This window comes from Helicoverpa armigera, chromosome 12 (genome assembly GCF_030705265.1).
Source record: "Helicoverpa armigera isolate CAAS_96S chromosome 12, ASM3070526v1, whole genome shotgun sequence".
NCBI classification, from domain to species: domain Eukaryota; kingdom Metazoa; phylum Arthropoda; class Insecta; order Lepidoptera; family Noctuidae; genus Helicoverpa; species Helicoverpa armigera.
The window spans coordinates 699983-727463 of NC_087131.1; the positions used below are offsets into that span (position 1 = coordinate 699983).

Genomic DNA, 27481 nt, shown 5'->3' on the forward strand with positions numbered 1-27481 from the left:
GTTTATAATTTTGGGATTTTTTCAATGAATATGCAAAGTCAAAAATCATTGACGTAAATTGATTTGATAGTTCCATAGTTCAAAATGAAAGTGTACCTAATATTATAACATCCTATATGATATAATAAAAAGCTAATTTGTATTAACATATTCTAAAAGGATGTTTGTAATATCAAACTTGATGAGAAAGTGAAAATTAATCTCAATAAAAACACAACGTTAACCCGTCCGCTGGTCGCGAGTTATTTTTTTAGTTGGCGTCGCCTCTGTTTCATGTTACCCGTCCCGTCCGACCAATTACGCCTTTTGACAGTTGAATTTCCAACATGACGTGAGCCTAATCAAAATAGCATTTATTAAAAAAACTTGACATTAAAGCTGACAGCTCACGGTTTCATTATTAATGACGGTGTATGCCGCCGACCTCTTTGCTATACATTTTCAATGTAATAAATTATTTTGTTGGTCTTTTTTCGCTATGGGAGGTGTGCTCGCGTGATTGCCGTCTTGTTTTACTCTACAGATTGACGGCTCTAATGTTTGTTTGAACATTAATTAACCAATGGACTTAGTTTATTGCGTCGTAAGATCGTATGGCAGCGCTCTAACGACGTTGATTGGTAATAAAATTTATAACATTTGATATTTATCGTTATTTACTTTCTATTCGCTCATAAATCTGTGTGATGTATGTATGTGTTCAATTTATATGGAAATTCGAATCGTGTCTTGTTCATTTGTCAATCGTTAGTTTGTGTTCTGAGCTTGTGCGAGAAAATTAAAGAAAAAACGTTTTATGATTGGTAGGTAGATATTATATTTGAAATAATTCATTTAATATTAAACATAGAGATTATTTACACAAAACATTTGGCTGTACAGTCCGTTATCAATGTCACTCGACGCATGCCGTCGGGGTGTCCACTTATCATAAATTACTATACTTAAATTGCACTAATCACTAAATTTGTCATGGCGGGTCGCGCCTTAGAACATGAATAGTCTATCGATATCACAGAAGAAAATTGGACAATACAACATAGACGATAAGTCCAGGTTTGCACTTCACTTGGTTTACTGGTGCACGGCTGCGGCGCCCAGGCGCTGGCCGTACATCGCGTAGGGCGAGTAGAAGGGGCCGAGCGCTGGGTTGAAGGCACCGTATGGAGAGCCGCCCAGGCCGGCGGGCAGACCAGCCTTTGAGTAAGGATGGTACCGGCTGGCCGACAGCGGACTGAGCGGCGCCGTCGGGTACGCGCTGCGCAAGCCGGCCGTCGTAAACAGCGGGTTCAGAGGGTTTAGCAGAGAAGCCTGCGTTGAAGCGACAGAAGCAGGTGTAGAACCATCCGTCGTGTGGCTCCTCAGGTGCTGCAGGAGCTCCTCAGAGTTGCCGAACCTCTTTCCGCAGTAAGATTCACCCACAATCCAATTGCAAACATAAGGACGACTTAGTTGAGCGTATGGCATACCGCCGGCTGCGGCCCCTTGCTGGGAGAGAGCCATTGCCATGGCGAGGTTGTACTTTTGGTGTTCGCATTGTGTACAACCAGCGGGACACGATCCATTGCTCATTAGTAGATGGTGGTTGTTAGCTGAGAATTGGCATCCAGTGCAGTAGGGGTCCTTGCAAACTGGCACTAATGTTTCACCGCCGGCGGGGGTCTTTACTCTTGCATATCCAAGATATGGGTTTGGTGAAGATCCAGGGAATGCAGCGGCGGCCGCTAGCATAGCAGCGTGATGTGCACTGAACGGAGCACCGGCATAAGGTGGTCTGAACGCCGGGTTAGCATGTTGTTCCATTCCCGGCGGGCAGCAGAGTCCCGCTAGTGGATTGAATCCGGACAATCCAGGAATGTTCTTGAAAGCGCCAAGGTGGTCTTTGCCGTGACCCAAAACTTCCAATCCGGACCGAATAATTGGGCTTGTTCCGGAAGAGCCAGCGGGAGAAGATTTAGGTTCATTTGCGGGGCTGCTTTTGCCATTTTCAGCGGTTGGCGGCGTAGATTTACGGCCAGGCGTGCTTTTTCCTGATTTCTTATCATCTGAGCTATCAGAACTGGCTTTGGACGAGGGCCTGTCCTCAGGCTTCTTTGTAACAACATTTGTTTCATATGGCTTGAACGCCAAGTGTTTGTTGTGCTCCGGCGTGGAGCGCGGCTTGTCAGGCTTGATCGCGGTATTAGTGGGAGACGAACGACTCATTGTATCACTGTTAACACTATTCACTTTCTTCTTATCTAGCGGCGGCAGCAGAGGCTTGCTTGGCGCTGAGTCAACACCAATCTGGCTACAAGTTTGCGCTAAAAGCGCAAGCGGGCTTTTCTTCGAATCCAACTGCAACAATAGAAAACAAAAATAAGTACAATTGCAAAAAAAAATACAAGAGCTGGAAAAATAATTCAAATCATTTTTATTAAAATATTTTTTTTATAAATAAAAAATATTTATACTTACAGAGGACGGAAGAGGAGTCAAATAATCAGGTTGTAAGTATTGGTTAGGATTAGTAGTCATCATTCCACCGTCTTCAAGCACCACCATTTGGGAGATAACTTTTACGATCACTTGTAAACTTCACAGTGCGGTCACGAAACGCTCTAGCAATATCTACTCTATGTCACCGGTACGCGGAAAACAAGGCAGAATGCGTGCGTCAGTGGCGGCGGTCGAGTCAACTCTGAGAGACCGGACCCCACCAGCCGCCGACGTGCCGCGGTCCCCTCACCCCGCCGGCGCGGGACAGGGACGGCGATATCTCAAGTCAACATTAGAGGGAGCGCGCTATGTCTCACCGCTGCAGCGCTCGCCCATAAAAAATAAAGCGGAAACGACACATAGCTGCATTGCGGTAGGGGAAAAAGGAAAGGCGGTATGGTCGGCAGCCGGGTGCGGATTGAGACGTGCGATGGTGTTGGTGGCTCGCCACCCATGTCGGGCGCGCTTTGAGGCGCCGCGAGCGTGCCTCTCTACCTGAGCGAGCGCCCGCACCAGCGCGAACTCAGCTTTTTGTTTCACGCCACTTTTATTACGCCCCCGACGACGGCGCAGCTTCATTCTTTCGCCGGCGTCATCGCACTTTACTGCTGACACATTCGAAACTACTTACTCTTTTACGAGCCCGCTTTGTTCTGGGATGCATCGGTGCCGGTTCAAAAGGGAAAATTGATCTGTTCCCCGAGATGGGAGCTTTCCGTGAAACCGTTTGATGTGTCAACACGCGCTAACTTTAGCCGTTTACATGTAAATCGATAAACATTGAGCGTAACAAAAGGCGATATTTCAGTTTATCGACATCGCTAAGTCCATAACGTTAATGTTAATCCGACACTAAAACCTGTCAAGCGGGCGAGTTCGGACCCTCCGTTGCGATCAAATTAAATATGTCAATTTGGGAACCCATATCAACAGCTGCGAGAGACGGCGGCGGGGCCCTTTAGAAATATTGCTTATTGTGTCCAAACAAAGATACTAAGTATAACGTATGGGCGGACGACAGAGGTCGTAAATAACCCGGCGGGCTGTAATATATTTGACAGTGCGCGGACATGCGAAACAAAAAACATGTTTATTGCGAGATCGGGCCGGTGTCGGCCGATGTTGTTCTATAAATTAGGCACGCGGCCGTTCGACTGTTTGTTTAGGAGAGCTGTGCGAGAACAACTTACGGCTAGGCTTTGCTTGTCGCGGACTAGAGCCGCGCTAATGGCCTCTTGACATGTGTTACACACTTCATGAGAACGTTTAGGTAACGCTCACGAATTTGTATTGACAGCATGTTATGTCATTCCCAATTTGTTGAAAGACTTTTTACATGTTAAATGACATGACATGTGTTAAAACCAATTTGAAGCATAATAGTACCTCATCTTCTTTTATAATTTAAAACCGTCACTCAGATGTTTTGTAAGCAAGCACACATTGGCATGTAATAGGCCATTATGTTGAAGATTACACAAGAAAAAAAATCGCATCACAAAGGATTTATTGAAAGAATCTTTCAACATAACATACCGCAAATTATCAAACAAGCATTGTAGAATTTCAAATAAAATCGTGAACATAAAACATGAGATGCACGATCGGCCACTAAAGAGATTTTGAAAACAATTTTCTGGCCCAATTATATCCGAAATGCAACGGAGTGTAAACAGGCCCAATTATGACGACAGAGGTTTGGGCGTGACGGAAAAAGTTCGGTTAACTAGCCGAAAACCGAACATAGTAACATTTGAGGAGAAGAACAAGTTCATACAGAAATCAAAATCATTTACAAAGCTTCACAGTTTGAATTAAATGCAGATAAAGCTCCTATGCGTTTAGAAAAAAATATAGAAACGGGGGTATTTAGCTCATACGATTTAAAAAATAGATAATGATTACCTACCTATCAATCATAAGGTGATGATGATTATAAAATTAATTGTAATTTTATTGAATGCAATATAAAAGATACTAATCTAAATGTCTTGATCGATAGAGTTATTTTGGGACATTACATATTTTATCAATCATGTGACAATAAATTAAAAATAAGGCCAAGAAAATACTTAACTGGGTTATCATAACTTGTTTTTATCCTAATTCAAGTTATTTTTTATATTATTTTATGACTAGGATTATCAATATGATGAAACATGGCTGTAGAGTCATTCAAAGCTGTATAAGTACTTAATAATTTATGGTTATGATCCAAATAAATAAAAAAGATAAAACTATATCTTTCGATATTAGTAAAGAAATTAATCAATGAGCTGATTCTGACTTCAGAAATGACGTAGACCGAAATAGTGTCATTTGTTGAAGTGGAAAACTTTTTGATTCCAAGTTTAACCAAAGACAGATTATGCATTTTTTTTCACAACCACATCTGTCTAACTCAGAAACAGTCAGAAATGAAATTGCACACAAATCCGCTTAACTAACAAAGTGATCTAAAACTTGTTCTACTGTGAAATAACCGTCTGTGCCTCCAGATAGACAGTCATTGTACGCAGCGGATGCGGCAACATCAAAGCGTTCGTTCAAACCGTCAGTACCAAATTACTGTTTACAAACGGTGTAAAAAGCTTGACGGGTCCCACACGGCTGCTTCGGTTTCATCCTCTTTGATGTTTTGTTATGATCACGAACCTGTTAATGAGTCATCGATATACACTAGAGTGCTTTTGAATTATTGTGAGAGACGTGGATAATTTGGTATTGTGTGAGCTGATGGTCTGATGGGAGGTGAGATGGAAATTAGATTTTGGTTTGGTATTGTTGAGAGTTAACTGGATGGGTGGGATTGGGTTATAGTAGTAAGAGATACAATTTAGGTTTATCAATTACTATTTGATCGTATCGAAACGAGATGCTCAAATAGGCTGGTATAATTTTATGTCTGAAAATATTATACTACAATAAATAGCGGCAAGAACTCTTCTTCCATTCCTCCATTATTATGGTAATACACCAAATTTTTACGCCAAATACAAGCCGGGACCTCCCACAGGCAAGTCGTTAAGAACTATGCCGGTCATAAAACAATTCGTTCCTTCAACCCCTAATTGCGATATTTATTGCCGCAGTAAACGCTTATCTGTGCATTAAAACGAACTAAAGATAAAGATTTCAAACGTCTGCTTTTGCCTTTATCTGTACAATAAACTTCGACTTTACCTACATTCTAGTTTAGAGTATCAGATAGTAAACAATGACTAAATACAGACAAATGCTAAAGGTATCGGTTTTCTTGAAAATGGTCCAGATATATCAATGTTATTTACAATAATTATCTTCGACGCCTGCAGATTTGTAGCTTATCTAGATATTTAGATTGGGATATTTTGTGAGGTTGATATAGAGATCATAAACTTGAATGTTATCTTAATGGAAGACAGTAACAGCTGAGGGATTGAACCAAATGTAGGTGAGTCATTTGTTTCAACCAGGAGAACACGTTTCGTATTCTATGTACTCTACTTTATAAATATGGTGTATAAAGTTTTGTAAACTGCTACTCAATCACAGAAAACTTTGAAAGTGTAAAATCCGAAATGAAGATACGTAGAAGACCACTTCGCTGAATTTACAATAGCCAAAGGTAACCCCAAAACAAAAGAATCAAACGATGCCGACAATAAAGCTAACCAACATTCTAGAACAACAACAAAGGATAAAACAATCACAATATTTGGACATTTACAACAAACTGCACCCATTCATACATTCATTGTTAAGAAAGAGATCCTTGATTACGAAATCGGAAAAAAAAAACTGGCGCACGGAAAAACCGGGCCACTGCACTATAGTTATAAATAAAAGGTGAGGTAAAATAAATTTTCCCTGAGTTGTATTAGTATTTATGGTGGCAATAAACAGCCAAGCTTTTGTGAAACGCCGCGCGGTGTAAATAATTTCGTTGTGCGCAACTTGCCTTGTAACACTTGTTAAGTTGGGATGTAAAAGGAGCGAAGCGCCGACATAGGCGGGAGCGATTTCTTGATTAGAAGCCACTACATTATTATCATTTGTATCAACTGTTGCTTCATCTTTGTTATGTTTTGCATCATCTACAAGATGATTAGGTTTATATTCTGCAACACTTTTATTATTTTCTTTAATATCAATAATCCATTGTTATATTGTTTGCTTGTTAGAATTACGTCAGGTGGCCCTGTTATTCACGTTTCCTATACTACGTATATCAAAGTAAATAAGAAGTGTTCCTCACGTGATGACAGAAACAAAACACAATCATAAACATGCCATTAAATTATGGTCTTTATAATGTTAAAGCTATTTCAGTTCTAAGTAAATAAAGAATATTTGTCGTAGATAGCGGCACGATGTTTATTGCAAAGCAAATTACTATTTAACGTTTAAATTTTGATAGCATGAATAAGAATGAAACGTAAATAATGTTGGAAGTTAAATCCTTAAGTACACCATCAAAATGATTGTGAGTTTTTGACATTACAATATTTACAGTTTCGTTACACATGTCAGTTTTGTTTCGAAGATCTTTCAAGCAATCTTTCTCGAAACATTTTTTCTAAAAACCTCTACTAAATCTTCGATCGCTAACTTCAAAGCCTCACCAAAGTCGGCGAATCTCAAAGGCGACAAGACAATACTTTAACTACGGTTGTAATGATTACGTATTGTAAGATTTGGGCTGTTAGCAAGTTTGTGACTGGCGCTACGGTAAACAACCCAATGGTTTATGGCTCTCGAGAATGGTTTAAATGGCATAATTGTTGCCAATTTTGCCTCAAGGTTATTTTTTTTTTTTGCAAATTTAAGTAGGTATGTTTGCTTTGTTGGAGAAAGTGCACATTTTTTGAATACAGTTATATGGAGGTAAAAATTACAAGTTAAGTTAAGAATATTCTACAAGTTAAGTTTTATGGAAGTTTCTAATATAAACAAATAGCTAGGAGGAATAGTTTACAAAAAATAATGATGAATGTTCAGATTCGAAAGCAACTCCGCATATCCGTCCCTATACTAAATATAATTTAAACACCACGACTTTATAAACGGTGAAAACATAAAATTTTAAACACGGGACCCCACAGACGGATAAATATAAAACGAAATCGTTAACTGAATAAATATTTCACTATTATAACAGAAACACCAGTATCAAACGCGTAACAAAACATTAAAATATGTAAACACGACCGAACGAACCGTATGCGCATAATAAATAACTACTTTTACACATTCTCAGAAATGCATTGACAAACTTATATTTTACCATCAACCGACACACAGGCTATGTTATTTGTATAGAACTTTGTAATAAACTGGCAACCTCTAAATGCAGACGAAACATTGTAAAAAGACGATGCAGTTCACGATTTTCGTAATAAAACTGTTTTAAGTATAAAACATACGAAAGGGGTGACAAAAAAAATAATTGTGGAAGCATTGAAAGGGTCTTCTTTATGAAAAAAGGTGAAGGCATAGTTAATAGCAACTTTATTAAGTAATGTCTTCCAGCTCAATGGAAAGAAGCTACAATTTAAGAATTTACAGGAATACATATTAATGAATTTAGAAACAAAGATGCAGACAATCTTAAAATTATTAATAAAACGGACTTAAGATAGGACTACACAGAAAACTGTATCTTCATTGATTCCAAAATTGTAAGAAACAAAGATGATCTCACAGTTTAAACAAACTAAAACAGCTAAACCAAATTAACTGATAAACGTTAATTCATAATCTATAATCCTAGATAAGTGGAACGAGTCTCTTTTAATCCAGATTCTTTGTCTTTATGCTTTCTTATCTAATCCCTGTTATTTGAAATGAAAATTGTGCTCGGATTTTGAATCTTATCTGTTTCGAAGGATGACAAAACTTAATCGGTTGTCTCGACGATTAGAACAATAGGCTATACTTGAAATGGAATAAGGGATTTTATCTAATTTTGATCTCACAATTCGGATTATTCAATCAGGACAGTTGTACGGCTTAAGATTTTAAATAGAAGAACAAGTAAAAGCTTTGAGAATGAAGCTAAAGTATTACATTCAGGTATTCTTCTATTAAACATTACATAATTTTTAGTTATTGTTATATCTATCTGCTGTCGTCAATTCTCAGGGTCTTTCATAATAAATTACATTATATTTAATGTATAAATGGTATATTTTTATATTGAAGTGCATCATTACCATAACAACGATTAATTGTGTCAGCATTACACACAAGTTTGCACTCAAAAGAATAATACGACCGTTCAGTGGAGCTGAGTTCTCAACGACGGATATAATTTATTCAATTTAAAGAATTGAAGACATCCTTAACACATCAATACCCAAATGTAACTCGCCCTTAACTCTTCGTTTATTTCAAAACGTATTATATTACATGTCGTACACGCATGAATACAGTATAAATAAACTGTGCCCACCATAAAGATAGCGATAAACAAAATTCAGCCCTGTGGTTCATTCCCCTTTTTTATTGGCAGGGGGCAATTTGAGACGATGTATTCTACCAGTTTTACCAATTTGTATTTAGAATTCAGAAACTCGCAGCCAAGATGATGATCATCTCTATGCTGCAAGACATAAGGTCGATAATAAAACAGCAGGTAATCCCGATATAGGCAAATTGGACGTTGCATCGATGTAATTTATATTCCAGCTACGGTTTAGTGAGAGTTTACGAAATTGTTAAAGACAGATAAAAGAGCGATATTTAGATTAAGGGGGTGGTTTATGGGAGGTCTCAGATAGACGGTAACACTAAAATGACAGACATTACGACTTACGCTAATAATAACGAATGAGTTCTAAAAAATGGTCGCTCCGTAATGCTCGTGCACCGTGACATGTTTATGTTCTAAATGTGTTACTGGCTTTAGCTTCGTGAGTTCACACGTGACTTTGACATGCATGCCGTGTAGTTTTTTACTCACATCAATTTGATAGAGTTAAGAATCATAAGATAAATTGCTATCAACATTTGAGTACATTTTATTATTCCTCATCATCATTATTCCATCAAACAAATCACGTGTAATTTATACTGACATAAAATATTATGAAATGGCTATTATAATGTTGTGTAATTAAGTGAGAGCTCATCGAAGTTTTCACATCGACATAAATACTTTTTCGGATGAAGTTGTCGGCGTAATGACTGGTCATTTATTTATATTTTATGTGCATGTAATAACCATGATTCATTTTCTTCATGACTATTATCGGATATTACAAATTTCAGCTATAAAAAATACGGAAGAATTCTCAAGTTGTTCCTTATTTCTGTCCCAAATAAATTCCGCGTTATCAAACACAAACAAGAGCGCTATCAAGTTAAACAAATACCCGAACTCCATTAGCTTTAAACAAATAATTTAATCGCACCGCACATAATTTAATTAAACAACGCTATCGGAATAAAACACCACAAATTTGTTCAGTGACAACTCTGTTTGTCCTGAAATAATGTTAGCAAATATTATGTGTCGTGTGTCAACAGACTCGTCGAAATTTATTGCTGTGAATCCATTGCCGGAGACCTAGACAAATTGTTGTTTGCTGCTGAACATGTTGAGGCTTTTCACACTGAGGGTTTTGATAGTAGCGTTGAAAAGAAATATGATACAAAAAGTGCAATGGATGGCGTATAAAATGAAACTATCAAACGTGTGGTAGAAGAAATACATTTCGAGCTGGATGATGATAAGTGGAGGTGCGGCGTGACGTGGCATAAGAAAGTACTTTTGGCAGAATGATTAATGACGGATCAGCGTATCATCAAGGCCCGGCAAACAGTGGTATAGCAGAGGAATTAGAGGCTACTCAGGGCTGCAGTTGGATTATAAAATATTTTAGGTAACAACGACTGCGGTGGCTTTGTCATGTCTGATAACGTTGATGAGTTTGTTCAGTTGAACCTTGGTGCTATGTAAATTCTAAGGTCTTATAGTATTTATTTCTGGGTGTGTCCTGATAGAACTAGTTAGATAACGAACATAGGAAAAATGGTTAACCATCTACTTATTTGGCTAAAAAACTACCTGTAGTACTGATAATTTTGTCACGTGAATAATTATAGTGCGGGTACTCTATTTGATAGAGGGACGACAAGTGAGATCATAAATTAAATCTCTCCATTTTTTATTCAACTCAGATTTATTTATATAAACACACAAACTGCAGCTTACAGCCGATTAAACCAAAAGATCCTAACTTGCTAAAACAAAAATACAAAACTCATAAACTCGACATTGAAGGCAAAATGTGTTTTATGAACAAATTATCGTGCTTAAATATTTACACGTCCAATATCTCGAAGGCTGCGGCGCAACGCCCAATGTCATTAAACCGTAGACGTGTTGGAAAAAAATATCAACATAAATAAACTCATTTTCGTTGGCGTGGAGCAAACTCAAAGTGAAATTACCGAGGCTCGGGGCGACGTGTGCATGAAAAATTCATTCGGAACATAACAAGAGGGCGACGAGGAATAATAATTTGAATAAATATCAAGGAGACTCCCATACGTGTGACGTGACAAAAAGCGGGCTCAGCCAGGCGTGTTTATGTGTTGTGATGGTGTAATTTGGCAGTTACACTTGGCACAGATCGCGTAACTCGAGCCGACATCTTCGTACACAAAAATGTTATTAACTTTTTAAGGGCACGTCGGTGAACATACGAAATGTGATTTCCCAGCCCTTTTTAGACGTACGTTTTAGTATTTCGTATCATCATTCTTTAAGCGCTTCGAGATAATAAGAGATTATGTATTGTTTTCGTGAACCGCTTAGCCGATGCGTTATTACTATTCCATTCACATGGACCGCTTTCATGGAAAGATTGGAGTTACGACGCTTGGTTTATAGCTCACACATCCCCTCTTCCGAGAAGGTCTGCGCAACACAAAAGGGTGCTAAGTGTGCTCGCAAACACAAAAATAATAACAAAATCCCCGTGTATTTTGACAACATAATACTCGACGGTCACAAAGGCCGTCACGTCACGAGCAATCGGTTTCGCTTCCTCGCCGCCCTTTGAGAAGGGTTCCAAACAAGTTTTGCAAATAATTTATTAAAAAGTTTTTTTGGCCAGAGTTCCGTGGCAGTTGGCTCACCGTGCGCTACCGTTTGACGGGTCGGCGATGAAAGATTTCGTGGAGATTATAATTGACAAGATCTTTGTTGGCGGTGACAATGGGGTTTAGTATAAATCGGGCTATTGTTGGCTGTGAGATTAGCTGGAGTGCGCCCAACGCCGTGGGTTTAATTCACGTCGTAATTGAATACAGACTCTATTCGACAACACAATGTGCGGTTCTCGCTAAACTTAATTCCTGATTGTCCCTTCGACGTGTCAGATTACGAGTATAATGCAGTTTAACTGGTTACTTCATCGCTGTGCGTATATTGTGAACGTTCTGAGAATATTCTTTAATAGAGTAACTGTAGGACTTCGTTAATATGTTAAGTAGCTATTCATTCCGTTGATAATATCGTACAAAGATATTCATCTTGACTTCCTACGAATTCATTTGCTCCCTGTTAACTAAATACATCCTGTTTACTTAAGAAAACGTATAATCGTTTATTTTTCTTGGAAACTTTTCAGAATGATCAGATGTTATCTTATTTGGAGACGGGTCGTTATTTTTATTTTCATACCCAAAAAAACAGATTACCTTGATATGAACCTATCACATAAATACTGAATAAAATCCATTCTCTGTCATAACACGGAGCGACATAAAGTTATCAAGCAAACACCTGACAATGGGCCACCCACTGTGCAGCCCAGTGCTTCGTAGAAACAAAAGCATAGAACATAAATTCGCGTACGCTGCAACGATATGTATTGCATACAAAGTCAGCGGCCGGCAGGGTTACCGAATTAGCCTTGGCTTATATTGAAAAAAACAAAAAGGATTTATTTTATTTCAGCGGTAACACGTACAAGTTAAATCCTTAGTAACATAGAACTCATGAAACGTATTGAAATAATATCGTAACTAAATAGTTATTGAAAATGCGATGGACAATCCAAATGTGAGTTGGTAAATTTATTGTTTTTTTAGGAATGAGTTTATAACTCTACACATGGGCGTAACCCGCAAAAATAATGTTAATAAAAATATTACCCTCGACGGCCACCTAATTTACTCCTCCCATACAAAAACACTTCACAATAAACTGTGAACTTAATGGTAATCATAGAATAACATTGAATACTGTATAATACTCGATAAAATCGAAATCCGACGTGTGTGTGACAGTGTTATGACAGCCGTCAGATGTCAGTTTCTGGCTACACAACCCTATGTTGTCGCACTGTGCGACCCAGGCACTTGATATACGCGATCGTACACGGCAACAGAATAAATTTAATATTTTTTTGACTGGAGTTTTTTTGGTTGCGGCCCACTGTGCACGTGTGAATTGCTAAACGATTTTGTTTGTGCCTGTACCGGGTTTTACGAGGCATATTTGGATTTTGTGTTGAAGAATGAATAGTGCGAGGTTATTTATTAGGTCCTTGTTATTTTAGGACACGTATTTTATGTGTGTTAATTTGTTTAAATGGTTTCTTTTGAAATGATTTTACAGTTTTATATTTTACTTGCCTTTTTTTTGGTATTCGTAGGTTTTATGATCAAGTCACCAATTGCCATTTTGGCAATCCCTTCATAATATTTCAGATACTTGCAAAACCGGATAACTTCATAAATAACCCTCACAAAATTTTCGCCACATTTACTCCATCGACCTTACATCCGCCGTACAAATCTATTAAGCATCGTGTCAATCTTGTCAAAGCGTTCACAAAGGGCGCAGGCGTGACAATGCACTCAAACTTGACAAATCGTGATCAATTCATGACAAGGTCTGTGTTGCCCACACGCAGTAATTATGTAATCACTTCGAACCTTTTTAATGTTTGAATTATGAATAAATTGACACCTTGATTAATTGAGTAGTGTTTTGTTATTTATTTGATTTGTTGCTGTAGATCTATGTATGTATGTATGTGTCTTTCAGAGTTTTGGGCGTTTTTATTTGGATGAAGAATAAACGAAGAAGCTAAAATATATTATCTTTTTTAAAAACATGCAACAATTTTATTGCTATCTTTCTGTGGTTTTTTTCCTGGTATAGGATTCACGCAATTCTGCGAACTACTTAAGGCTACTAAATAGGCGGACAAAAGAATTATGCATAATAGAATAGCTGGTGAAATCTGCTACCAATAAATCATTATTTACCTTGACACGGTGAAAATACCCACTGACACAATACTTCGTCGAAAACTGTGCGAATAATGGATTTATATTTTTTGTGACTACATGATTAGACGCGTTGTTTGATAAACTGACGGCTGAATCCGGAGGTATACGTGCTATAGTGCAAATTATCCACTTTTTTACAAAAATAATTGCCTTTAATAACTACAAATTCATAAGCATGTATTCATGATAATTATGACAGCGTTGAAACAATGTAGCCGCTTGATTAGGTAAACTACGCGCCCCTAATTACCGGTTACAAAAGTTATTACATTCGACCTTACCACTGCTACTGTTTAATTTATACACTATAATAATACCGGCATTATTTCATACAAGAAAATTCCACACCACAGTGGCTCAAATTACTCTACCCCTAGAAAAAATACAATCGTCTACAAAAAGGTCTCATTATTTGACCAAAGCATGTCCACATCTAATATTACCTTTAAAACTATTTACATCACAAACCCTTACATTTATGATAATTAATACCTTTTACATCAGGTTTGTTTGAGAAAAAACGAAGTTATTGTCTCTCATCAACAAAAGCTATTGAATGCAGCTGCCGTTTAAGGAGAGACAAAGCTCTGAAGGGATAACATCGGGATAGTAGATCGTGGGATGTCGGCAAATGTCGGGCGTCGTCGGCCACAGTCGGCTGCCGACGATTGACTGACGTTGATCGACAGCCCTCGGCGACAGGTATGCAGTGCACCGAGACATGCTAATGGCACTGTTTACCATATAATAAGTCGCGTATTAACAAAGTGGAATGGCGGTTCGGGTTTGAATTTGGAATGTCGATTTTATTCAAATAAATTCTATTTCGGTTTTTGTTGCGATTCCGATTTTGAAATTCGGATTTGTCTGAGTTCATTACGGTAAGATAGACATGACTTTTCAAATAAGATGAAATAGAATGGAGATGAATGCGAACGAATCACCTGCTTTAATTTGCATGCATTTCAGACTGATTATAATATTATCGACTGTGACATCAAAACTCTTGCCAAATAAGGAAAAATCAATAAAATATTATCATGATTTCAAGGTTTCTAAGAATAACCACAGACAAAGAATTTAAACTGTACTTTTGACATTACTTTCAACATCCGATATGGTCTAGTGGCTAGGATACCTGGCTCTCACCCAGGAGGCTCGGGTTCGATTCCCGGTATCGGAATATCTTTTTGGATTTTATTAACTCTTAAACACTTATCTTAGATATCCTAAAATGATAGTTTATCGCCGTAGGTAGCATAAAATTATGTATTTATTTATATAAACATTATTGATATACAAAAATAATTTCTTGAATTATTATTATAACAAAGACCATGATTAATCAATAATTAAATAATAACTTTACTGTTTTTTTTTATGTTTTCAAGTTCCTCCTTAAGTGCTAGTAAAAATTTTACGTAAATAAGCATTTTCTTATCTTTTTTTACTGATCAAGTAAAAAGATAAACATCTTTATTCTTAAGTAATAGGATACTTTATCTTATTTTTAAGTTCGTAACAGTCAATAAAACATTATGTCAGTCTATCTAAAATAATGTTACATAATCAACAAAGCACTATTTCAAATAGACAAACAATTATACCGTTGTTATAAATCTGTAAAGTCTCTTTACCATGCTTCAGCGAATCTGAAATATTTTCACACGAATTTGCACTTTCATACACAAGCTTAAGGTTCGTTTTTGTTTGATAGTGTTAGCTTTTGGAATTTGCATCGGAACCCAGATGGACGTTTGTCAGATATCAATTGACTATCTGAACGCAGTCAGACTAGAATTCAAATGATACCTGATATGCTTGAAAACTGATATGCTTGCCACTAGCGTTTCAGTACCACCATTATTTCGATTTAAGTTTCCTACCAAATAAAGTTGTAGGAAAACGATTTTAGAAGAGTGTCTTGAAACAAAATTGTGTTTTTGACGATGAGATTTAGCTTTGTAAAAAAGCAATTTTGAAAAAAAGAGTTGAAACAGTTTTCATGGATGATGGATTAGACGCTGACCTGACAAGAGCTAATAGAGTAGTTTGAGTTCTTAAATAATAAGTTTGGTTGCAAAAAATATGAAATACGATTAGCTTCTTAGCTGCAGTCTATTTAGAAGTTTTCATAAAACCGCATTATCATTTAGGTATATCTATATTCACATTATGCTTCCGAAATCTTAATTTAACATTATACTTGTATAAATAATTGATTGAAACAACATCAATAATTATGATACAAACACTTGTCAGATGTTTATTGTTATGAGGGACACAAAAACAAACATCGCAATCAATAATAAAAATGTAAATTTCGACATTGAACCAACGAGTATTATTAAATACAAACAAATTGTTATAAATCATACGACGAGCTGAGGTTAACCTTCCTCGTCGCTTACATTAATCACTTATTGTCCAGCCGACAGTCTATTGAAACTAATTGATTTGTGAGGTAATACATTATAAGATTTTAAGATGTTACTCAAAAATACTGTTTATCGTCATTAGGATTTATGTTTCGAACCGCTGTAGCTCAACCATTGGGTCGATTGTTATCAAAATCAGTTCTAATTGATAGCTCCTCTATCAGTTAATGTCAATTGAAATCTTTTCAATTGGGTCTCCGATTACAATCGGAGTTCAACTGTGCCGCTACATGTCGTTGTCAAGGTTGTACAAGTACAGATTGTTAACTAATTTTATCAATATGTTATTCAACTCGGTCGTATCTTTCTTGTAAATCCATATTTAAAAATTACTTACGTGTAGATATCGGCTGGAGATATTAATCTTGAAGCGTCCATTAATTTCTAACAAGAACTTAAGACGGTATAACCTTCTAAAGTTAACGCCGCTTAAAATGTGTTTGATGTTGTGTTCGTATTATTTTCATTCTATGGAAGCCTATCTATGTTATTGTTATTCTATCTTAAAGATTTTTTGTTTGCCTTCCACAGCAATTTATTTGGGAACTTTTTGTTTTTGTGGTGCGTTGTATAATCCTCGGCCTGTCAAGTCGTCGGTTGCATCGGGATAAAAATGTTCGACTACTGACGTATGGAGAGTGGTGTCAGCTACTGTTTCAATTGCCTTATTATCTTCATCTTTTTCCTCAAGATTTTCTTCATTTTCTTAAGAATTTAAATGCTAGATTATATACATAATTTGCAAGCTGTTGATCATAAAACTGCTATAAAGATTTTTATTAAAGATACTGTGTTTTATAATATAACCATATCGTGATACGAGATAATTGAAAAGAATAAAAATATTCATATCTTGACCTTACTTTATCTGTCATGCAAATCTAATTCCAAGATAACTGTCTGTAACAACGGAAGCAATCAAAAGCGAGCCGCACAAATCAATCACTATCTCTAAATCACGTCGCATTACGGAAATAATATACCGACGTAATAACCACTCCACGCCATTTGTTAGCCCGTAATGTCTGACTCGACGGCTACCGGTTTTTACCGTCTGATTGACGGCTGTCCGCTTCGCTTACACGCGGACAACTTTACCAATACCTTCATCGAAGCCTCTAGTACCTTGATCTAGAGTATGTTTTAGCTCGTTGGGAGCTTTCACAATATTTTGTACATCAACATTTACTGCGGCGCCGGTCTTGGGCCAGATCTTGAATATCATCTACTTATTCATTATGGGCCCCTATTCGGTGTTAATCATAATCGGTAGTCTCATTACTTCGGTGTAAGAAGATTTCTACAGTCATCGTGTTGATTATAAGTTGTTTGTGAGTATGCTGTGTCATCGAGTGCTGGCAATCACTTATAATATTTTATGGTCAGTTTTTTAGATGTCTGCTATAAAAGAGTTGGGCGGGTGTCTTTCTATGAAATGAATTATTGATGGTATTATACTTAATGGATTTTATTTTGGATTTTAATAAATTATCTATTGGATTATTTGCAGATTTAATGATATATCTTTTACCTACAAGCCCATGGGATAAATAACGTGTTTATAGATACTAATTTGAGTAAAGTAATACGTTATGTACATGTTACTAATATTAATTAAATATGTAGACAAACATTTTGCAAAATATCCAATAAAATAACAGATTAAGGCCAAAGATACATAATCATAGATGATAGTGATAATATTTGTCCAAATGACCTGAATTTCTTTCCTCTTACATAAAAAATATGTTTAGTAAATTTATTTTTTATCGATTTTAAGATCAATATCGCAACAGAAATTAAGATTTAGATATGATTTAAAAATTAAATATCCTAAAACAGATTGAAATCACAGAATCGTTTCTACATTTCAATAAATATTTCCAAAATTGTGTAGATTTTATTGTTATTAATATTTATTTACATAATTTATTCAAAGTTTATTAGTTCCTACTTAGCGTGACCGTTTTCATATTATAAATTAATAAAGTTTATATGATAGGTGACTTTTTAAGCTTGTCATAATCTCTGACCATGTCAGAAACCCTGGGGCTTACGTCAATAGAACATTAGAGATATGATAAATGGATAATTTAAAATATTATGTTTAAAATTTGTGTTAGAACTTAAAAATATCAACACAATTTGACAATTTGACAATTTCTCATCGATAGATTATAATATAGCGAAAAATAATGCGTTAAATTGCAATCAGATGTTGCGGTTCACAATGGTTCGACAGTTTACAGTCTCTCGAGATAGATTGTAGTCTAACGATGTTTGTAATCTTACGGTGACATATATACCTTAGGCTAAAATAAATAAATACTTACCCACTAAATAATTAAAATACAAAACATATGTTTTCATATCTCTTGCTATGTTTTTGGTTTGTTAAGGATGAGCGGAGCCTCCTGACACAGGCATATTTACATGCCAGCAACTAATTATAAGAAGAAAATTTTGTAAAAGAAATAAAGATTTTTGTATTTTGTATTTGTATTTGTATTTTGTATGTTGCATTCATTACAGAAAATTGCATAAATATTCGATGTATAACTGTATTAACTAATAATATTAAAAAATAAATTAAACAATTTGATGTTTGAAGTAAAACGAGACGTTAAAGTAACAATATAATAATACAATTAATTTTCATCGCTGATAAAATCTTAATTCTATTCTAATACGCTATGGTCCAAAGTCTTAATCACAAATGTCATCAAAAACAAAAAGGAACCGAAAGCGCGATCGATCCAATCATCTGTCAGATTAAAATCTACATAAAATAAAACGTACAATCCTGAGCTTAGCAAAAAAGCATCCAGAAATAAACGTAATAAAACTTCAATACACTATAATATTTATTTGCATTAAACAACGCAATAATTCAGGGAGATTTATTAATTAATACACGTCAGTACTAGATGTTGATATAAAAAGAACGGGAGAACATAAATCATTCCGTCTGAGAATATTCGATAAACAAAAGAAAATTGCTCAAGAAACGCTTGAGGGTTTTGACTGGTAGAATTTATTAACAAAATTACTCAAAGACAATGAGGGATATTTAGAAACGACGAAGACAAATTGTCGGAGGTATTGTGTAGATAAACAAGCCGAGGCTAGATCGAAGGGAGTGGAAAAATGAGAGGCGAATCGGCCTGAGTTACTAGCTGTAGCGACTGTCTAAAAACCTCAAGATATCGGCAATTAACAAACGCTTACATCTTGGGTAGAATGAAACAAAACTCATCCACAGAACCGTAGAAATCGTTGTTTGTAGGCACTGTTTTATTCGTTCTATATTTAATTTAAATGATGCCATCATCGATATTGGACCTAACTTGACAGCAATCGATTATGATACAGATACAGATTATAAAACATCACTAATTAATGATAAAAATTATATCGAAAATGAAAAAACTAATCTTGGAATTCCCGGTCATGTGTAAACAGATTATAATACTATCAAGCAAAGACTTACTTATCTTTATAATTTATTATGTTTTGACAGGTAAGGTACCAATTCATCAACCTATATCGTCTTTTACGTAAACGAGTTTGGATGTACTTAAAAGTAAGAGTGTTTTTTCTTCTTATTAGACTGGAATCCTAGATTCTTACGAGGCTCATGATTAAGTAACAGTCACTCGTAAAATTAAGGACTTGCTTATCTGCAGACCTGTCTGAATGATTGACCATCTATTTATAACGAGATTCTCCGTTTCACCAAAATCATTTAAAACAGTGGGTTCCATCTGTCATTTATGCATCTTTAAAAGACCAGAGTTGTCTGAAGGCAGAAAGTGTGACAACCAGGCCTATCAAAGCTCTGAAACAATTTTAAAATATCTTTAACCAATTACTTGCCGCCAAGTGCTCATAACTTAGACCAAAGTCCACAATCCATTCAGAGGTCGTTCGTCATAGTTGATGGATGGTAATGAATAGTACTTTTATGCACTGCTGAGGTGAACACCGTTTATTGTCCACGATTGATTGTGAAACCTCTTCTTGTTTGTAGCCGACGTTTCAACTTCATTGGCTTTCAATGGATTATAAAGTATATTTACGATTCGTAACCAGAGATGGATGGTTATTGTGGCCGATTTCAAGGGAAATGAAATATTGCGGTCTTTGTGGGTTTAGGGTGTAGCAAGTATTCTTAAAGCAGTAAAAGTAAGGTCATATGTATGACTATGCCAGATACATCAATCATATCATCATCATCTATAGTAACAAAATTATGTAATCTCTAGAATAAGTTAATATTCAGTTCCTCAAACCCCACTTCAAACATTTCAAAACCAAAACTGTCACCACTCTAGTTCTTTTTGCAGTTAAGTCGAACTCGCAAGATTTATGTACTTGTCTTGAAACCGCAAGCAATAAATTACCGCTGAACTTAAGGCTAAGTAGCAGCAACTTGCTAAGCGATAGCCTATGAGGGCGAAACCAGATTTAATGACGTGACGATATCCCGGCTCTTGTACATAAAATACGTTGCTTATAAACCTGAAATCACACCTACAACTACTTTCGAAGTTAAAGAAGACTATGATGAAATTGTTGAAGATACAAGTGACGTATGAGATGAAATTCCTCCAAAACCAGTGCAACAAAGATGAGATATTAATGTCACTGTAATACAATAACTGGTAGACGTCAGACGAAGCATTGTGGCTACACAAAGGGAGTGTGGTGAGACAAACGGTGCTAATTATTCATCATTAGTGGCAATCGCGGCGGGATGATGTATGGCGGGCGAAACCATTCATCATGCGGCCTTTGTTTATTTGCTAAGGAATATTTGTGGAAGTAGCTGTTGGTTGATAGTTTAAACTACATGGTGCGACAAAGGGTGGGCCACATCAACTGAATGTTGTACATCAAAACATTCAGGGCCTTTCCGGCAAGGATTTAGAATTAAGTTTATTTATTGAGCATTATATGGTACAAGTAATGTGCATAACTGAGCACTGGCACAGAAATTCTGAAATAATATTCCTTAATAATTGTAATTACACAGTACAAAGTGCGTTTGTTAGAAAGGAAGCCATCCATGGTGGCTCTCTTATAATTGTGTCTAATAATATAAAGTGTAAAGAACGTTTGGATATAGTTAAATTATCAGTGGAGCGCAACATAGAACTGTCATGTGTTGAACTGGAGCGGTTTGTTATAATTTGTGTGTACAGGCCTCCTTCTGGGGATTTTAACATCTTTGAATCGGTAATGGAAAATTCCCTTTCTAAACTAAATTCAAGTAGTAAAACACTTTTAGTTTGCGGTGATTTCAATGTTAATATTTTAGAATCATCTCCCTTAACTATAAGGTTGCTTAACTTATTTAAATCTTTCAACTTGTTTAATTTATTTCTAGAACCAACAAGAATTACGGCAACCTCGTCAACCTGTTTAGATAATATATTTAGTAATTGTACCGCCACGGAGACTCTGATTACCAATGGCCTTCCTTCCGATCACCGTGGTCAACTGGCACGGTTTCCTGATAGACAGCATAAAATCAAACGGGAAATAACATGTCGCCCCTTAACAACCAGTCGTTTTAATACTTTCAAAAATAATATAATTGCAAAACTAGGCTATGAGATATTAGATAATGACAATCCCCATTTAATGTACGGAGCTCTGTTCGATATCATTAAATATGAATTTAATTCTAGTTTTAAAACCAAAACTTTCGTAATAAAAGAAACGGCTAATTTCAATGAGTGGGCTACCCCCGGCATTTACAAGAGTAGAGCTAAGTTGTATGAGCTGTATGAAATGAAAAATTATAAATTTGATGAAAATTTTATTACATTTGTTAGAAATTATTCCAAATTGTTTAAAAAAGTCTGTCATGCGGCAAAATCGATGTATTTTAGTAATAAAATCAAGAACAGTAATAGTGTAATTAAAGCTACGTGGAATATTATTAATAGTGAGACTGGAAAAATAAACAGCGTGATACTCGATACAAAATCGTTGATGAGGATCAAGTTTATGAGAAAGATTCGGATGTAGCTAGAGAATTTAATACCTTCTTTTCTAATATTGCAATAAAGACCACTAGCGACTTAGACTCCTCTACCACCAACGCCGAAAAATTTTTACGAAGTAGTGTTAGCCAATGTGAAGCCACATTTACTTTTAGTTATATTACACCTCATGATATAGTTAGAACCTTCAAGTCATTAAATTCAAAAGACAGGTGACTTGTGGGGTATCTCTGTAAAAGTTATAGACTGTATTATTGTCGATATTGCACCCTATTTGGCTAGTATATTTAATGAGTGTATTGACTCAGGTACCTTTCCGGAACTTATGAAATACAGTAAGGTTATACCACTCTTTAAATCAGGGAGCAAGAATGACCTAGGCAACTTTAGGCCGATTTCAATTTTACCCGCGTTAAGCAAAATTTATGAAAAATCATTTTAAATCAGCTACTGCGCCATTTCAATGTACATAATATTTTACATGCGGAACAATATGGTTTCACTAAGGGTCGCTCAACAACGGATGCCGGAGTTGCTCTACTGAAGCACATTTATACCGCGTGGGAGAAGTCGCAGAATGCAATTGGGGTGTTTTGTGATCTTTCTAAGGCGTTTGACTGCGTCCAACATGAAACGCTTACTCAGAAGCTTAAGTACTATGGCATTAGAGATAGCGCACTTAGTGTTATTAGCTCATATTTAAGCGGCAGAATGCAATGTGTTGACGTTAATGGTGTCAAATCTTCCAATCTACCCGTTTGTTTGGGCGTACCGCAAGGCTCGATTCTAGGGCCATTTTTATTTCTTGTGTACATTAATGACTTGCCATATTATTTAAAATCATTGTGTGATGTAGTATTGTTTGCTGATGACACGTCTCTAATTTTTAAAGTTGATAGGAATAGAGTAGATTTTGATGACGTGAATTCGTGTCTGTCGTTAGTAACGCACTGGTTCACAGCCAATAATTTGGTTTTGAATGCGAAGAAAACCAAATGTATAAAATTTGCTTTGCCAAACGTGAAAAATCTCGGCCCCAGTGTAGTTTTAAACAACGAGGAAATTGAAACGGTCCAAGCTACCACTTTTCTAGGAATAACTGTAGACTCCAAAATTCAATGGGGTGAGCATATAACTGGCCTCACGAATAGACTAAGCTCTGCTGCGTACGCTGTCAGAAAGGTAAGAGCTCTCACCGATGTAGCCACGGCGCGTTTAGTGTACTTCAGTTATTTCCACAGTGTTATGTCTTACGGAATTCTTATGTGGGGCAATGCTGCCGACATAGAAAATGTCTTCGTGTTACAGAAGCGTGCTATCCGTGCTATATACCGACTAGGTACTAGAGTCTCCCTAAGGGAAAGGTTTAAGGATATTGGTGTTCTGACTGTGGCGTCTCAATATATTTATGCCAATATAATATATGTAAGGCAAAACATAGAGTTATTTAGTAAAAGAGTGACGTGCACAATTTCAACACTAGAAATAAACATAAATTAACCGCATCCAACTATCGATTGCATAAAGTGCACGGTTCGTTTGTGGGCCTTTGTATACGCATTTATAATAGAATCCCAGTTCATTTGTTAGAACTAACGGACAGTTCTTTTAAAATCAAAATTAAGGATATACTGATTAAAAAGGCTTATTATAACATTAATGATTATTTCACAGATACACGCAGATGGCAGCTCTGAAGTGGACAACAAGTGTTTTTTTTTATATATATATATTTTGCGACTAATATTGAATTGTATAATTGTAATTTAATTATAATTAAATTGTAATAGACAGCTGTGTTGCTGGGAAGTTTGTTCTTCACCACTTCTTCTTCCCAGCCATAACACTAGGAAGTGGTGAAAGGGGGGCGTTTTGGGGGTGCTGTAATTTTGTATTTTTTGACGTGAAAAAGTGCTAGAATCTAGCCTATTTTCAATAAACGATTTTGACTTTGACTTTGACTTTGACTTTGGTTGTTGATATTGCAGTTTGTGGATTTTAGCTTTAGCTTGATGTTGGTGTAAAAATGTTGCGGTGGAAATCTGCACGTTGCTATGTAATTAAAATTTTTTGACGATTCTGAAAGAAAATTCCTAAAAGACTGATTCATAAATGAATTGTCAATGAACAAAAAACTGGTGTTTCAAAATAAAACAAAATAACTAAGAATATTTATCCAAGCGCAACATTACGTCAGGCGACTAGCGGAAAAATGTTTTATCAAAAGATTTATTAGCGGCACACAAATCTTTGAACATTTTATTATTTCGTTACACAACAAATTAGATGCAAACAAAAAACACAGAAACAAACATTCGCACTTTATACCTGTCAACTTATCCTTTAAAAGCAAGACAACTAGTTTTAATGACTAACCACAAAAAAGCGGAGCTTACAAAACACCTCGTTATGGGTTACCTTCATCAAGAACTGTCAAATTAATTGACAGCTCATACAGCTGACACGTATTGCTTGGCGTTTTGAATTTAAAACAAAATTAATTATACAATCAATCAGACGACATGTCATGGCCGCAAAGGTGTTGCTTTTCGCGCGGCAAAATGCCAATCAACGTACAAAATGCTCACCCAAGCGGCACGACACCTACAAATCCGAAAAGACCTTACGCAGCTCGTTGTACTTCAGCAATTTGAATTTTATATTTAGAACCTTAAAGTTCATTGTTGTTGAGATATAGTTTATTACATAAGTCATTGGTATCGTCAATCACGTCAGTAGTTTAACAGCCCGATTCGCCACACTTTAATCGAGTCGCTCAATAAACTGAACCTGCCCAAGGTGAGAACGGTCTCAAAAGGCGCATTTTAAAAGAGAAATTTTTATGTTTCGCCTGTCATTTCACGCGCATTTAATGTTAATTCGCACATTTCTTGTTTTTGGCTGAATGCGTTTTAATTTTCTCGATCGGAAATCAGCCGGGGATTTATGTGTACGCATGTACAGTGTCGGCCGTAAAATTTACGACGGAGCAACAGAAAGGAATCAAAAGAAGGAATTGAGAAATAAAACTGTTTTCACATTCAAAATAGCGCAATATATTTGACTGAACGTTTATGATGTTGAAATTTATGTGCCGATTCATTTGGTATAGTATAAAAAATAATAAATCTTTGTAGGGAACCGGGGTTCGCGTTAGAACAGATTATAGCTTCCTGTGTTACGAATGATCTTGTAAAAATTATACTGGAGGAAACGGAATCATCGATATGACCCACATTATAATGTTTAAACCCCTTTATACGCAGGATGTATGAGACATTTAATATGCTATGCTTAACGCTTGCAAAACATTTTAAAAATAAAATCCATTGAGCAAAACTGTAATATTAATTCTAGAGAATTAATAATAATAATTCTGTAAAACATCAAATAAACTTTCTTTTTTTATCTAGAAAATGTAATATGATCTAAAAGATTTTTAATTTTAAAACTAGAAAAAACAAGTCTTTTCGTAAAATCATCATTTCTTGAACACAAAAATGAACATAAAAAAAAATCTATATTTGCTTTTGACTCCCGACTGCATGACGAGCAACTATTTGCCTTTTGTATTGCCTTATTGCCTTTCATCCATAATTGCCGTTGCCACTGTTGACTCCTGCCAACAATGACGGACGGTAGCTGCATTTAAACAACTGTTGATTCGTTACAAGAAACTTTCGTTCCTTTGTCCTTTACTCAAGAAATGACCGCTGTCAGTTATTTTTACGAAATTATTTATGGTGTGGTTTTGCTGGTGATTTAAAAAGTTGTTTAAAGGATAAAATGATGGTCCTTGAAAATAAGCACTTGGATTAGGACGAACATTAATAATTATTAATATTTTACGTAATGCACTCTTGGTGAGAGACATAAATTGGTGAAAAAACATAATGATAACCGTTTGTCGAATCAAACTGTGGCAATGTAACTGTGAGTGTGATAATGGCTTATATTCGAATTCGTATCACATTTACATATAGATTTGTGGCAGTCTTTTTCAAAATCAAAAAAGTATTTTTGATTTTGAAAAACACATAGCTAGCAATCAAAGAGCAAATACATTGACAGAGCTAGCTACCGGTTTACTCATAAGTAAAAACTCGTTGCAACGTCAAACGTTTTTACAACTCCCATCCACACCTACGAATAGATACTCATCACAAACACGGGTCAGTTGGCCATCCAGTCCACACGACTACTGATTATCTCATTACAATTAATGACTTGAATAAATTAACTGCTCAACGAACACTATTCCACCTCGTATTAACATGCAAATACGACAATTTAGATCCTTTCAGTGCCCACGCTTATGAATTTTTAAACTTCAACGCCTAGCTTCGACTTTCAAAACGGTGCTATAAAATTTTATGCCGTCGTATGTATGCATGCGACAATATTGCAAATTGATAGTTTGCGAACTATAAAGTGATATGAAATAAAATTCCAAAGGTGGACCGGCTTCGGTACTTTCTGAAGGGCAATTATTACAATGTATGAAACGTTTTAGCGAAATTAATTCAATTATTCAGATGGTATGATAATAGGTGTGCTGAGGTAAAGTTATGGCGAAATATGAAACTCTATAGTGTAATAAAGAGTGAGCGGTTACATAAAACTGTCTGAAGGAGACTAGAAGAAAACTACTTGCTAAGTTAATGGAAAACGATGTTATCGACGTATAGTTGAATGTTGTTATTCATGAGCGTCGGTCTAATTTCAGTCTAATAGTTTCTTCATTTTATGAATACATTTTTGCAACTTAATAACTTTATGGGGAAAAATATTTATTAATATACAGTTTCGGTATACAACAAAAACAGACGACGTTGCAGGAGCACTAAACTTTACGTGATAATTGTATACCTGTGAAAAACTAGTTTTCAGAGTAAATATTTGTAAATAATGAATATTTAGACTTCAGAATAATTTTCTTTTTAACCCAATCTTAAAATTATTTGTTTAAACAAGTTAAGGTTTCGTGTTCCCAAATATTTATACAGGGTGGTGCCAAAAGTAAAGTTAACATCGGATGGTCTACAATATTTATTATTTTAGGACAACGTCGGGATACTTTGAAAGCTACTGGTTATGTCAATAATATTTTTTGCTCATTAGTTCTGTGTGAAATTATAAATAATGATTATTGTAATGTTTTAAAGTAGTGCAGCCTGGGAGGTCCTTTAATATTTGATGTGACGGAACATTGTTGAAGACAATTTAAACACTAATAAAATGTAAGGCTGTAATACCAAATAA

At 35.9% G+C, this 27481-nt stretch overlaps 1 protein-coding gene, 1 long non-coding RNA gene and 1 other non-coding gene across 3 annotated transcripts; 2 read left to right on the forward strand and 1 right to left on the reverse strand.

The window, feature by feature from the left end:
- Nucleotides 1-792: 792 nt before the first annotated feature.
- Nucleotides 793-2899, reverse strand: LOC110379332 (zinc finger protein Noc). Its single transcript, XM_021338968.3, has 2 exons — nucleotides 2458-2899; nucleotides 793-2337 (listed from the first exon to the last, which is right to left on the reverse strand). The coding sequence occupies exons 1-2, from the start codon at nucleotides 2542-2544 to the stop codon at nucleotides 1075-1077; spliced, it is 1350 nt and encodes a 449-aa protein (XP_021194643.3). The 5' UTR covers nucleotides 2545-2899; the 3' UTR covers nucleotides 793-1074.
- Nucleotides 2900-14881: 11982 nt separating this feature from the next.
- Trnae-cuc (transfer RNA glutamic acid (anticodon CUC)) lies at nucleotides 14882-14953 on the forward strand. The gene has a single exon. It is a non-coding gene; the product is annotated as a tRNA-Glu (tRNA).
- A 6097-nt stretch (nucleotides 14954-21050) lies between these two features.
- LOC135117642 (uncharacterized) lies at nucleotides 21051-24174 on the forward strand. Its single transcript, XR_010277027.1, has 2 exons — nucleotides 21051-23401; nucleotides 23894-24174. It is a non-coding gene; the product is annotated as an uncharacterized LOC135117642 (long non-coding RNA).
- Nucleotides 24175-27481: the final 3307 nt, after the last annotated feature.